This window comes from Ursus arctos, unplaced genomic scaffold (assembly GCF_023065955.2).
Source record: "Ursus arctos isolate Adak ecotype North America unplaced genomic scaffold, UrsArc2.0 scaffold_19, whole genome shotgun sequence".
Lineage (NCBI taxonomy): Eukaryota > Metazoa > Chordata > Mammalia > Carnivora > Ursidae > Ursus > Ursus arctos.
The window spans coordinates 1,002,647-1,016,221 of record NW_026622863.1 but is presented as its reverse complement, the minus strand read 5'-3'; the positions used below and the strand labels follow the sequence as shown (position 1 = coordinate 1,016,221).

Below are 13,575 nucleotides of genomic sequence, written 5' to 3'. Positions count from 1 at the left end.
AAAGACAGACCATAGACCATTTTAAGCAGCCATGAAAACGGCCGTGGGGCAGGGACATCGTGGGCCCGTCCTCTCGATCTGTAAGCAAAATAAGAAAAACACGCTGTCAGGAAAGAGCAGGCGGGTGGGCAGGGCTGCCCGAGGGCGCCCACAGTCGGCCCCTCCCCTCTGCCTCTCGACAGCAGTTTTGGGGATTGGGACTCTGTCACTGCCTCGGGCCAGTCCGTTCCCTTCTCTAGGCCTCAGTTCCTCCACTGTAAAATAACGGGGTTGCATTGGGGGGTCTCTTAGGGCCATTTCTGGGAGGACCTCCTAGAGCTCACAAGCCTTGTGATGTCTCCATCGGTGGGACACCTTGGTTCCTAAAAATCTCTCTTCCTGGAAGGTGCCCGCTAACCCTACTTGGCACTGTCCCCAAGGGACCCGGAGCCCAAGCCGACAGGGCGTGAGGTCCATTGACAGACAAATCAGTGGTGATTTGAAAACAAGGCCAAGCACTGAGCCAGCGTGAAGGGAAGAAGCACCAAACGGGCGGAGATGTCATCCATCTGAGCTAGAGTTAGCAGGTGGGAGCCGCAGCAACATGGGCTGGACCCCTAGACATGCAGTGAGCCCCCTGCCATGGCGGGTAATCAAGGGCAGGACAGGCCTGGGAGGGCCCTGCCAGCTGCAGGGCAGCCCTGGACATCCCGAGCCATCTCAGCCATCCTGACCCCCGCCACAGACATACCACAGCCTCAACTCCAGGATGAATTTGTGCCCAGGGCGGTCATCAGGCAAGGAAAACCACAGCCCTCAAGCCTCGGCTCAAGGCCAGTCTCTGGCCAGCATGGTTCCCAGGCTGGTCCTGGGGAAGCTGGGGAGGCTTGCACCCCCTGGCAGCCAGGGGCATGATGCAGTTAACCATGGCTTTCAGGGAATTCCACGGGTGAGGGCACAACTCTGAGGCCCCGTGGAGGCAGCCGGAGACCCAGATGGGACACCTGAGAAGCCCAATGACATTAAGGTGGCAGCTTCGAGTAGCAAGAACCACCGGCCTCTTGTAACCTCCATGCTTTAGATAGAGCCGGGTCCTCCCCTCCAGAAGTGTGAGTCTCTGGTGCACTGGGCGTGTGTGGGGGACCCTGGGCCACACAGGCGCCACCCGTCCCCAACCTGGAACACCTGGTTCCCAGAGCAGTGCTTTCGGGAACAGGGGTCCTGGACCAAGAAGGAAAGTAGGCTGAGGGCGACGTGCCCTTTCGTCGGGCAACCAGCTCCGAGCCCTCGGTCACACCGGCGAACGGCCCGCTGACTTCTCTGCCTGGGAACGGGACACGGGAGGGTGGGGTGGTCATTTTAGGAGGAGGGCCCGTGGCCTTGTTTCCCTGGCCCTGCTAGTGGTGGTTAAAGGCCGTGAGAGCCCCGCCTGTGGCCAAAAGGGGTCGGTTGGCCGCTGCCTGGTGGATGGAGCCTGCCTGCGGTTCAGCCCCAAGGTGAGTGCGGGGTCCTCACAGAAGAGGCAGAGGTGACCGGGCTGGCTGGCGGTGTGACAGGAAAGCCCAGCCGGCACCCATGCCCTCCACTGCGGCCCACGCAGGCCGACCCCAGCCTGGACACCGAGGGCTACCTCCTTGGGGAAGAGGCAGGGCCAGGGGCTCCTTGGGTCTCCGTGACACAGGGTGACCCTGGCTCAGACTGGCCTGTAGGAGGGGCAGCTGGAACCTGTGGAAGGGAAGCGCGGGGAGGGTGCCGGCTATTCAGCTCCTTGGCGAGGTCTGTGCCTCGAGGCAGCACCTTGGAAGCAGCTGGTACGTTCCACTTGCTCCCCTCGGCGGGGAGAGGCCAGGAGACTGGCTCAAAGCCAACGTCCTACGGACAAGCCTGGCCCCGAACTTGGGCTGCCCGACCGCTGAAAGCCAGCACCTTGCTCCAGATGTGGGCTGTGTCACAGCCCAGCCCCAGAGGCCCTGGCTCCGGGCCTGGAATGACAGGGAGGAAAGGAGCTGGGCCCTGCGGTGCCGCCTGGGCTCTGGGCGGGTGGAAGGGTGTCTGAGGTGGTTTACCTGCTTTACCACGAGGCCAAGGCACTCGAGGCACCTTTCCTAGAGATGGGGGAAGGGCTCCCCAGGTGTGGGGCTTTCTGGCCTCCGGACGTGGGGGGGGCGAGTGCTATGTAGGTTCTCTACCGCCCACCAGAAATGCTTCAGGTGCACCGCTAAGCCCCTAGTCTTGGGGGCACGGGATACTGTACCCCCACCGGCCCAAGGCTGGCCTCTCCTTCCCAAATGCTCAGGACCCCAAGGTCACTGGGTCACCAACGTTTCTGACTCAAAGGAGCAGGTCCCCAGTGGTGTCTGTGGACCGTGAGAGCCCGCCCAGAGACGCTGCGTGTGCCTAGATGCTCCCCGTGCATCAGCCTGGGGCCAGGGAGACACTGGCTGAAGGGCCACTTGGCCTGCCACACCCCTGGCCACAGGGGCCCCGGCTGACCCAGGTCCTGGCCAACCCTCACACCCCTATGGCCTCACTGCCAAGCCCCCCGAGGCCGGGGCCGCCCCTAACAGACGTCCAGCCCTAGTAAGCTGCTGTGAGCTGGCAGGCGTGTCCCTGTCCCTCTCCGAGCTCCAGGTGTAACAGCTTCGATAACACACTTACGATGTGCTGGCCACTAAGAACTTGTATTAACTCACTTGTCCTCACAGCAGCTCCTGTGGCCAGCCCCGAGTTATGGATGAGGAGTGCCAGGTCCAGAGAGGTTAAGCAGTCTGCCCCAGGCCACACAGCCGCAAGACAGTAGAGCTAGGATTTGAACCTCCAGGCTCGGGCTCTGAGCCATGATGAGATCCCCCCTCTCCAGGGCCCAACGGTGGGCATCTATGGATTCAGGGCCGAGGGCCCCCAGCACTGGCGTGATTCGCAGCAATGCTCGGAGCCTCACACAGTTCCAGGGGACGTCCGCTCTGCCCACTCGGTGCCCCAGCCCTGGGTTACTCACTTGTGTGAGGCGTGAAGGAGGGGAGCCGGGTGGCCCCCTGGGACGCGGCAGGCGGTGGGGGCGGCATGCCGGGGGGTGTGGAGCGGGGCTGAGTCTTCACCTCTGTGGGCGAGTCGGGCATTGTTGCTGTCTTGTCCTTCCTGTCCACTGCGGGTGGCCGCGGGGCCACAGGGGAGGGGAGAAAAAGAGAGGCACAGTGAAGCGGGCTGAGGGGACACGAGGGACCCACGCTGGTGCGGACCTGCGCCCCTGGCGCCAGGGGGGCTCCTGGCTCTGCGCAGAGCTGGTCCCAAGCCCAGGGCCCAGTGTGCCCCCAGATAAGCCTCAGCTGTGTTCCCAGGTGGCTGACATCCCACCCACCTGGGCTCAGACGGCAGGCGTGCATCAGCCCATTTCAGCTGGGCTGGAGGGTGGAGCTGGGAGAATCCTGGGTCAGTCGGAACGGGACTGGGGTCCTAGTGGGGGGTGGCTCTGGGGGGGCTTGGGTTGACTCCCCTGCGGACCAGGGGGCTGGGTGGCTCCCCCAGGCAGCGGCTTGCAAACACTGCCCCCTGCAGCATCCCCTGGAGGCCGAGTGCAGAGAGGCCGGCCTCCCCACCCCCCGGTTCTGAGGTCGCAGGTCTGGGGTAGGCCCAAGAATCTGCATTTCTAACAAGGTCCCAGGTGGGGGGCTGCAGGTGGTTGGGCCCCCCTGGAGAAACATGGTTCCCAGGGCCCTGACAGCTCTCAGATGTCAAAAGGCTCACCAGCAGGGGGGGGGGGGTCCCAGAGGGCCTGGGAGGCAGACCCTCTGAGGTGGCAAACCCCTATTTAACCACCTGCTGGCCTGGGTGATTTCACACTGTTCTAGGCCTGGCCACTCGATATGTGGTCCACTGGCCAGCGGGTCGTGTGCCCCTGACATTGTCCAGATTCCTATGTGGTCGGTGACGCTCTGCTAAGGGTCAGGTGTGGAGATGGGCCACACCAAGGCCTAGGAAGGCCCTGAACCCCAGAGACCCCCACAAAGCAGGGCCCAGAGGGAAAGGCGTCTGGATGAATGTGACCAGCCACACAAACCCTGAGGCGGCAGCTGGCCATCTCTGCAGCTGGGGGACGGTGAGCCCTGGGCCTCCCCCTGTCTTAACTCGGGTCAGCCAGCGCCCGGACAGGCCAAAAAACCACAAAGGCCATGGCTGGGATTTGGGGTGGCCCAGCTGCTCGAGGCCGTCAAGGTGGGTGTCCTCTCCCTGTTACAGAGGCACAGCCCATGCCTCCCCCCTGGCCGCTGCCCCAAGCTCACCCGGCTAATGCCGACGGGGTCTCGCCCAGGGGCCAGGGCCACGGTCGGGGCTGCACACCTGTTAGCTGTCCCTGTGTGACTACCTCTCATGTGTCCTCTGCTTCTCCCCCGTTCTCCTCTCCCAGGGGCCCCGCAGGACCAGGACAGACACAGACACACATGTCCATCCAGGGCAGCCAGCCTCTGTGGGTGGTGATTAATAACGCTGACAGATGGCATTTACTGCTACCTCGAGCCCGATCTGCGGCAGCCTCCCCGCCCCTCCCCCCTGCCCCCCCACCAGAGCGGAGATGCCCATCGTCCACCCACCCGGTGGGGCTCTGACAGCCCTCTGCACTCCGGGGCCCCGTGGGCTGACAGTGAAGAAGACCCCTCCCCGCTGGGCCCCCCGGAGCAGGGAAGCAGCCGGTAATTACCAGCCACCCGGGCCATGCCGCACCTGCTGTCCACTCAGCTGCAGCCGCTGGCCTCCCTCCCGCTGGGCGCCCTGCCCCCCTGCAGCCCGCCTGTCAGGGAGCTGACGGCTGGGCACACGTGCGCCGCAGCTGTGGGGGCCCGTCAACGCTGTGCCTGGCCACAGGGCCGGCCGCCAGTCCCTGGTGACAACCAAAGAAGGCAAATGCGGCCGGCCACCGTGAGCCCTGGGCCGCCCCTGCAGGGCGCACACCCATCCGGCCAGCCCTGCGAATGACTAGGCTGCCTGGGGGCCATCTCAGACACATGGCCGGCTCCAACTCGCCAAAGCCCTTCCACCCCGGGGCCTTCATTTCGGCCTCACTGCTGAGGACAAACCCCACGGAGAGGGCGGAGCGAACCTGCCAGGTCCACACCGCCCACCCCTCCCACGGCGCTTGTGTAATGTGAACGGCCAGCGGGGGGGACCGCGGGGGCCGGGACCAACACAGCAGGTTGCCTTTGAGAATCCGGCTCGTGGACACACTCAGCCCAGGGCTGAGCGCCAGGCAGGGAACTGACAGCGCCTGGCAGCGCCCACGACCTCCTTTGGCAGAAAGGGAAGGTGAGGCAGCCCGTCTCCTGAGGAGACAGGCAAACGCTCAGGGCTTGCTCTGTGCCCTTGACCATCACAGCTGCTTATCCTGGAGGAAGCCCTGGGGGCGGGCGTGCCGCGGCCAGCCCTGGCTCGCGGGTATAGAGAGGTGCGGTGTCTGCTGCGGGCACACGGCAGGTGAAAGGTCGTGCAGGTGTGCAAGGCTGCCAGCCCTGCTTGTCCTCAATGCACCACGTTCTTCCAGAAGCCGCATCAGGGCTGGGGTTCAGACTGAGGCTGCAGGGGCTGGGGGTGGGGGTGGCAGCCCCGGGTGCGCCAGACGGGACCTCACCAGTGTCCTGCCCCTTGTTTGAGTCCTGGCTCTGTGGCTTCCTGGCTGTGTGACCTGGGGTAAGGGTCCCTGCACCTCCCCCGAGTCTTTATTTCCCTAGAGAGGGGGTAGCAGCCTGGGCACGCACGCACTCAGTGCAATTTGTCAAAGGTTTATGGAGCGAGTGTGTGCCAGGACCCTGCTCTCGAGGCTGCCCTCAGCACAGACCCCACCCCAGAAAAGGACGAAGGCGGTCAGGGAAGAGCAGAGGGGGTGTGGCCATGGCGAGGAGCCACGTTTGTGCTGAAGGGAAGTTCAGGGTGTTTGGGAGTCTCGGTGAGACGCGGGAGTGCGGGGGCTCCAGGACTGAGCGTCAGCAGGGGCTGGGCTGGTGCACGTGGGCGGGAGGGAGCCCCCGAAGGCTCCGCACAGAGGCCGGGGCCGGTCTCGGCCCGCAGGTCCGCAGCTTCCACAGCTCTGGGGCTCCTTACTGATCCAGGCCGCCCCTCCCGCCCCATCTGGGACCCCCATCTGTCACACTCCTCGCCCCTCTTCCTGCACCCAGAGCACCCCGCCTGGAACACTCCTGCCCTCTTGGTGGTTCAGCTCCGGCCTCAGTCCTCAGGCGAGATGCCCCCCCCCTTCAGCTCCTCGCCCTCTGGAATGGCACCCCACTCCGCATGACCTTGCCTCCTGGCCCATCTGTTTGCAGGGAGCGTGTGGGGCAGGGACGTGCAGAAGGCTGGGCTGTGCACACACTTGATACAAGAGCAGGACGCAGCGGGGACGGGGTCTGAAGGCATCTCCCTGGGGTCTCCCTGGAGGGGGCCGGTGGGGACGGAGGGCCCGGCCGACCAGGGACAGCTGTGAGCAAGGGCTGGCTCAGCTCCCTGGCAAGGCCAGACCCTGCCTCGAGACCCGGTGTGGGCACCGTGAGGCTGCTCTTCCCCTCCCTCCCTCTCAGGTCCCCTCAGGGTCCCTGCCCAGTGTCCTCACCCCTGTGCTCTGCACACAGCATCTGCTGGAATCCCCATGCCCTCCCCAAAACGCATGGTCAGGGCCCCCCCATGTCGCGACTCCCCAGGGTCACCGGCCTGGAAGTGGCAGACTAGGCCCGACCTGTCCCTCGATACTGAGCTCCAACTGTCCCCTCCACGCCCACCCAGGCCTCTGTCTCCTGCGCTCCTCATTCTGGGGTCATTCGAGGCTCTTAGTCCCACAGACCCCACCACCGTCAAGTTCCCCCGGACAAGCTCCCTTTTAGGGGCTATCGTTAGGCAGATCTGGTCAAACCTTGTAGTATTAACATATGAGAGTATCAGCGGACCCTATGCAGGACTCCACGCACATTAGCTTGTCTACCCCTCGGGTCAGGAAAAGTGAAGTGACCCCGAGGACAGCTTGTTATCAGGAATTCCACTAGCTCATTTTTAGATGGTGAGGCTGAGGCTCAGGGGGGCCAGTGGCTTGCTCAGGTCTCCAAGTCAGAAGCACCGAGCATGCCAGGCAGAGGGCTGAGCCCAGGGCTCCACGGCACCGCCATCGCCCGCGAAACCAGCCTGGGTTCTGACCCGACGCTGCCCGGGAACGCCGCGAGGGCCAAGAGGCGCACAGGAGGGGCAGCTGCCCGGGGTGGGAGGTCCCTCATTCTGAGTCATGGCAGACGCCCCGGGGCATCCGAACTCGGGAAGGTGAGGTCAAGGACCATCTTCCCAACTGCACGGAGCTCCTTCTGACCTCGGAGCGCCCAGGAAGAAGAAAGGAGGCCCGGCCACCAGCACCCGTGCCTCTCCCAGTCCCCTTGGCAGCAGGCGTGAAGGCACCGTGGTTCTTTCCACGCAACCCGCCAGGCCCAGCCTGGTGTGTGCAGAACCCTGCCTTAGCCAAGCGAGGGGCCAATCACGGGAGCGGAAGACAGCTCGGAGTCTGGAGGAGGGGCATGGAGCCTCGTCGCCCGACGCCAGGGGTCCCCACCAGCCACCCTGGAGCCCAAGCAGCGTCTCAGCTCAAGCAGCAGCCCCGCACCAATGCAGGCGGGGACAGCCGTGGGAGTGCCGGACCCCCACCCCGTGGCCCCGTGGTCCTCGCTCAGAGGTAGGCAGACAGAAGTGAGGGGCCTGCAGCCAGGGAGCTCCAACGTACATGGAAAAGAACATTCCTCACACGAAGGGCCCAGACCGCTGGCTTGTGTGACCTTCCCACAACCCTCGGAGGCCGACGGTGCAACTCTCCTCTTTCAGATGGGGAAACCAAGGCACAGAGAGGTCAAGCTACCTGCCCGGCTCACACAGCTGAGTAGGGGGCTGGCCGTGACCTGGGCATCTCTCCCACCAGCCCACAGCCCCGACGCTTGCAGGCGCCTGCCCTCCCCATCTGCACCCCCCCATCCCCCGCAGAGGCTTTTTCTGTGGCAGTTTCCACCCGGCCTCCAGGAGGGCTGGGGGTGTGCTGGTGTGGGTCTGGGCAGGCAGGAGTCGAGTCATGTCTAGGCGTCCTAGTGAGCAGAAGAGCCAAAGGGGCCCCCACCCCCCGCCTCGCCTCCCACCCTTGAGAACATTCCCAGACCTCGGCCTGCACGCCGCAGGCCCATGGGAGACCCTGCGTCTTTCCCAGACAGCGTATCCAGTCCCCAGCTGAATGTCCCTAATCCATCCGCAGAGGAAGCAGCTCTCCAAGGCCGGGCGGAGCCGGTGGGAAAGAACATGGAATGTGCCGGAACAAGCCACCCCATTCATCACTGTCCCTGTCCGCCTGTGGTTCCCAGCCCGCCCTGCCTGGCTGAGAACTGGCCACGGCCCAGAGCTCCCAGCCCTGGGGTTCTAGAACCTTCTTCTGCCCGCCTCAAGTCTGTAATGCTGCGCGAAATAACAAGCCCCCTGCTTTGATCGTTTAGGGTCTGGTTTCTGCTGGTACCTCATCTGACCCTTGCAGAGGCCGTGGGAAAGTAGGAGGGTGGGCAGGTAACCTGCCTCAGGCCCTCTGCACAGGGAGGCACGGGTACCGACAGTAGGTACCAAAGCCATGGTGATAAAGTCCTGACTGCATGCCGGGCCTGGACCCAAGCACTTCACACCAATCCGCTCAGCTCACCCCACAACAAGCCTATGAGGTGGGCAGATGAGGAAACCCGGCCACAAACCCAGGCCATCTGGCCCCAGGAGCCACTCTCTCCTTGGGGTCTTGGGGTGCCAGGGCCCTGCTCCAGGGTCTGCTGTCCTGAGATGGGTATAGCCCCACCCAGGGCCCTCTCCTGGACCTCACAGGCAGGCCTGGGAGGGGTCCCAAGCCCCTGTCAAGCCCCAGGATGACAGAGGCCGGCCTCAGAAGCACTAGAGCAGAAGGCTTTCCTGGGGCTGCTAGGGGGCAGGGGCTCTGGGAACGTGGTGCGGGGGTCCTGAACCTCCTCTGTAAAGGGCAGAACGTGGGGCTTGGCGAGGACTCTGGGCCCCACGCTGCCCCCCAGCCTCAGCGTCCACATCTGTACACAGGGATGAGGAGTGAGTGTGAAGCGTGCACGGCGATCTCCGAGGCTCTGCTGAGGCCGAGAGGAGACCGACGTCCTCGACGGGGCCCGTGCTCCTGTCCGTCACACAGGCCTTCCTTACAGCAAATGTGCAGATGAGCAAGAGGAAGAGAAACCCCCCTTCCAGGTCATCTGGCCAGGACCAGTCCCCCAGTGTGCTCCACACCCCAGCGAGACAGACGGTGAGCCCGTCTTCACTGTCCCCCAAGAGGGGAGGACTCCACGCAGGGGGTGAGGGGCAGAGCCGGGAGCAGGGCCGTCTCTGAATCCCCGGCTTCTGCCCTTGGCCGGGCAGCAGGCCAATATTCTAAAACTCCGGCCAAGGTAAACCCCATACGCTTGGCTTTCTTAGGAACCAGAGGGGCAAGCTGGCCCCTCTAAGACATATTTCCTAAGACAGCTACAAAATGGCTCCCCTGCCCCTCAGCCAGGACCCTGGGAGTGCTTACAGGGTCCTCTGTGCCTGGCCTGTCTCTTCTTTGCCCTTCTCTCCCACCCCCTCCCCTCGTCAAGTCTACTCAGCTGTTCCAACCCCAGGGCCTTTTTTTTTTTTTTAAGATTTTATTTATTTATTCGACAGAGATAGAGACAGCCAGCGAGAGAGGGAACACAAGCAGGGGGAGTGGGAGAGGAAGAAGCAGGCTCATAGCGGAGGAGCCTGATGTGGGGCTCGATCCCAGAACACCGGGATCACGTCCTGAGCCGAAGGCAGACGCTTAACCGCTGTGCCACCCAGGCGCCCCTACCCCAGGGCCTTTGCACTGGCCATCCCCTCTGCCAGGGATTCCTTCACGGCCTGCTCACATCCTCTGCGTTTTTGCCCCAAGGCAACCCTCTCCCTCAGTGAGACCAAGGGCCTATAACAGCACTGGGCACAGAGGAGTCACTCAGTAAATACTCGCTGGATTACAAGCAGGACAGTCCAGAGTTCACTGACCGCAGCCTCCCTAGCAACACGGAGTCCCGACCCTCTGCCTCACCTGCCCAGTGGGATTGGCCAGAGATCAGGGTGGGGGGGACCTCTGCCCCAGCTGGCTGGTGTCAGGTGTCCCAGCTCTGCTCACCTGCCCCGCAGGTGGAGCCCGTGGGCACATCGGGGGGAGGCACGTAGCCGCTGGGCCCCAGCACGCAACACCCCACTCCCATCGGGTAACTCCAGAGGGAAAAGCCACAACCTGACCCCTGCAGACCCTCCTGGCCCCCCTTTGGGCAGCCCGAGCCCAGAGTGGGGGTAGACCTGCTTGTCGGAAACCCCTCCTCTGCCCGTCCAGGCCCCGCCTGGGCTTCCAGGATCCTGAACGGTCAGTGGTTCCACCTTCCTCTCGCACCAGCGCTCGAGGAAGACCATCACCCCGCTTGGCCCACGAGGACACTGAGGCCCAGAGGCACAGAGGAGGCGAGGTGACCCACGGGAACCGCCAGGGTCCAGTCTAATGCGGCTCCTGACCTCCTTCCCCATCGGGTCCAAACCGCGGTGTGACACACGGGGCGACCCGCGACCCTCCCCAAGCTGCCTGCACAGCCACGGCCCTCAGTAGCACCTCCTTCCCAGGCATGGCCTCTGGGTGGCGAAGCCCTGGTCCAACCGGGCAGCGCTGCCCACTGAGAAGACGAGGACACGGGGGGCAGGGAGGTCAGGGGCTTCATCCGAGACCACAGCTCAATGAGGCCACAGAGCTCTGACCCCCCAACCTCTTACAACAGCACCCCAAGCCGCGGCCCGAAGCCCCTTCTAATTGGAAATCACCTCTTACAAGCCTGACACCAAACTCGTGCAGATAAAACACCGCGAAGTGTCTGAAGGGAAGTCAGGCAGAGCGGCCCACGGCGAGGCCACGGCTGCTCCTGGGCACCCCTCGAGGGCAGGACCCGCCGGACGGCTCCCTGGACTCAGACAGGGATGCCAACAGCACAGCCGAGCACTGGACGCTGGCCTGGGGACGGCGGCCAGGCATACAGTCTCCCGGGGTCAGAGCAGCTCTATAAGGGTCAGAGCAGCAGCCCTCGGTCTGTGGAGCAGGCCGCCCGAGGGCTCGGTGCCGCCAGGGTCTCCACGTGTGTGATGCCTGGGGTGGGGGCACCACGGACGCAGACTCACCGCCTTGGAGGCTGCTGAGCTCGGTGCAGGCCCTAGGCCAAGAGAGGCCAGCTGGCCAGGTGCCCGGGGTGCGGGGTGTAGAGAGCAGGAGCCCCCAGACCTCTGCAAACACGGCCCTGCCCCTGCAGTGGCCCTCCCCCACAGCCATTCCGGGACGGCCTGGCCGTGGCCTGGGGAGCGTCTCCTGGCCCCGGGGTCTCCCAGAAGCCTCCCTGACTGGGGGCAAACTTCCTGGGGCTTCCCGTGGGCGCGTGTGGGGCAAACAGGAAAGGTCAGGCATGAAGCCCTAGGAAGAGACACATTTCAGAAGGTCTGTGAGCAGCGATGGGCGGGGGCCACCAGGCTGAGGAAGACGCGACGGGGCTTGGGGGCTGCCTGCCTTTCGGGCAAACCCAGGACAGTGGGTGACCCTCCACGTCCAGACGGGTCTGACCAGGAGGCTGGGTGCCCCCCCGCCAAGGCCAATGTCCGAGGGTACACTTGTCTTTGATCCCCAGCAAAGCGACGTGGGACGTTCAGGGGGTGCAGCCCTAATGAGTCCCAGGCATGTCCGCGTCTGCTTTCTGTTACAGCGTGCGCCGCCCGATGAAGCCGGCGTGATAGAAAACACAGGGACCACTATTTTCCCCTGCACTGGTCAGGGTGGGCCTCCCACCCCCGCACGTGCTCCAGCAGAGCGTGTCCGTCAGAGCCTCCCCCAACCCGCCCTCAGGGACGTTCCTCTGGCCGGCCACCACCCTTCCCACTGCAGGCGCTGAGCCCCCGAATGCCTGTTCCCAGGGCCCCGTGACACCCCTGGGCCTGTGGGGCCGGTGGCAAAGGTCTCAGGTCACCATGGCAACAAAGCTGGGCCGGGTGTCAGGAAACCAGGGGTTCCCATCCTGCTCTGCAAACAACTGAGAACTCGGGGAGACGACCCCAGCACATCTCTGAGCCTCGGTTTACCCGCTGGTAAAATAGGGCCCGTAACTCCCGCGTCTGGGGCAGGGGTGGTCCTGGATGAGGAATCCAGGAGGGCTTCCCAAAGTCGCAAGCCCGCCGTGGCGGCTTCACGCCTGTCTCGGTCTCCTGGCTGGAACAATGGCAACTTTTCTAATCTGGGCCTTGGCGCCCGCCCCTGTGACGACGGGACGGCAGAGCCCACCCCGAGCAGTTGCAGCGGGTGACCCGTGGAAAGCGTCCAGCACTCATGGATGGGGGACATGCTCAGCAAGTGGCGTCCTGCTAAAGCCGTATGTGTGTGGGGCCCAGAGGAGGCCCTGCTGCGGGGGTCCCGGGGGGACGGGCTGTCCTCCACACGCCATCCACCTGCCCAGCTTTGACTTTAAACTGGCTCCCTTTTGCCGAGAGCTGCTCACGCGCCAGGCTCTGAAACCCTGTCACAACCCCTCCTGAAAAAGCCACGGGGGCTGTTAGAGCCCTGAGGTACAGTGGAGAAACTGAGGCACAGAGCGGCGATGTCAGCTGCCCTGGGTCACACACAGCCATCCCAGCAGACGTGTCCAGCTCTACGGCTGACGTCCCCAGCTGCTGGCAGACAGAGCTTGTCCCTCCCTGTGGACGTGCGCACGGCCCACCCACAGGGCTGAGTGAGCCTCTGTCCAAGGGTGAGGGGGCCCACAGGAGAATGTCGGGGCACAGTGAAGACCCCTCGCAGCCATGGAGGGGACACTGTGTAGCGGCTGGGTTGTCCTGCCGCCGTAAGCAGGAGTCGTGACATCCCATCAGCAGCGAGAGGGAGCCGGTCGGCCTGGTGGGAAGGTCCCTTCTACCACCGGGAGACACACCCGAACGTCCCTCCAGCCCCAGCCCAGCGGTTCCCTCCAGGCAGGGCCCACTCACCCCTTGTGACCTGGCTACGAGGCCCCAGCTGGAGAGACCTCATCCCAGACACACCTGGCCTGCCTGTCTCCTCCCAGCATCTCTGGAAAAGCGCGGCTCATTTACACGCTACAGATGAGCCTGGGCTCACCAAGACCCGGGAAGATGGGGCACGGCTGTCCCCTTCCTGTTCCAGGCCCCAGTGGGTGGCAGGCAGACGGAGGCTCCCTCTGTGCCTCCTGCACTCTGGCTCCTTCCTTCGTGTCCGCGAGCACTCCGCCTGCTGCAGGGCCTTTGCACCTGCTGGAACGCGTCCCCAGACCTTCACAGGCTGTCTCCTTCTCCTCGGTCAGACTTGGTTCCGATGTCCCTCCTCAGAGAAGCCTGCCCTGACGCCCAAGCCAGAGCTGCCCCACCCTGCCCGTCTCCCTGCCCCACCCTGCCCGCCTTCCCTCAGAACCCTGTCTGCCCTGCACTCCTCGTCTGTGTCGGCTCTCGTTGTCTTCCTGTGCCCTGCTAGCCCCCAGACGGAGCCCAGAACAGCGCCGGACCTCT

The 13,575-nt window shown here is 64.3% G+C and overlaps 1 protein-coding gene across 2 annotated transcripts in view; it reads right to left on the bottom strand.

The window, feature by feature from the left end:
* Positions 1 to 13,575, bottom strand: part of CBFA2T3 (CBFA2/RUNX1 partner transcriptional co-repressor 3) — an 86,193-nt gene that overhangs the window by 20,729 nt on the left and 51,889 nt on the right. For both annotated transcript variants that reach the window (XM_026494586.4, XM_026494589.4), the window contains exons 2-3: positions 2,978 to 3,124; positions 1 to 78 (exon numbers count right to left, since the gene is read on the bottom strand). In XM_026494586.4, coding sequence (XP_026350371.2) covers positions 1 to 78; positions 2,978 to 3,124 — 225 coding nt within the window. The remainder of the gene's footprint in view (positions 79 to 2,977; positions 3,125 to 13,575) is intronic.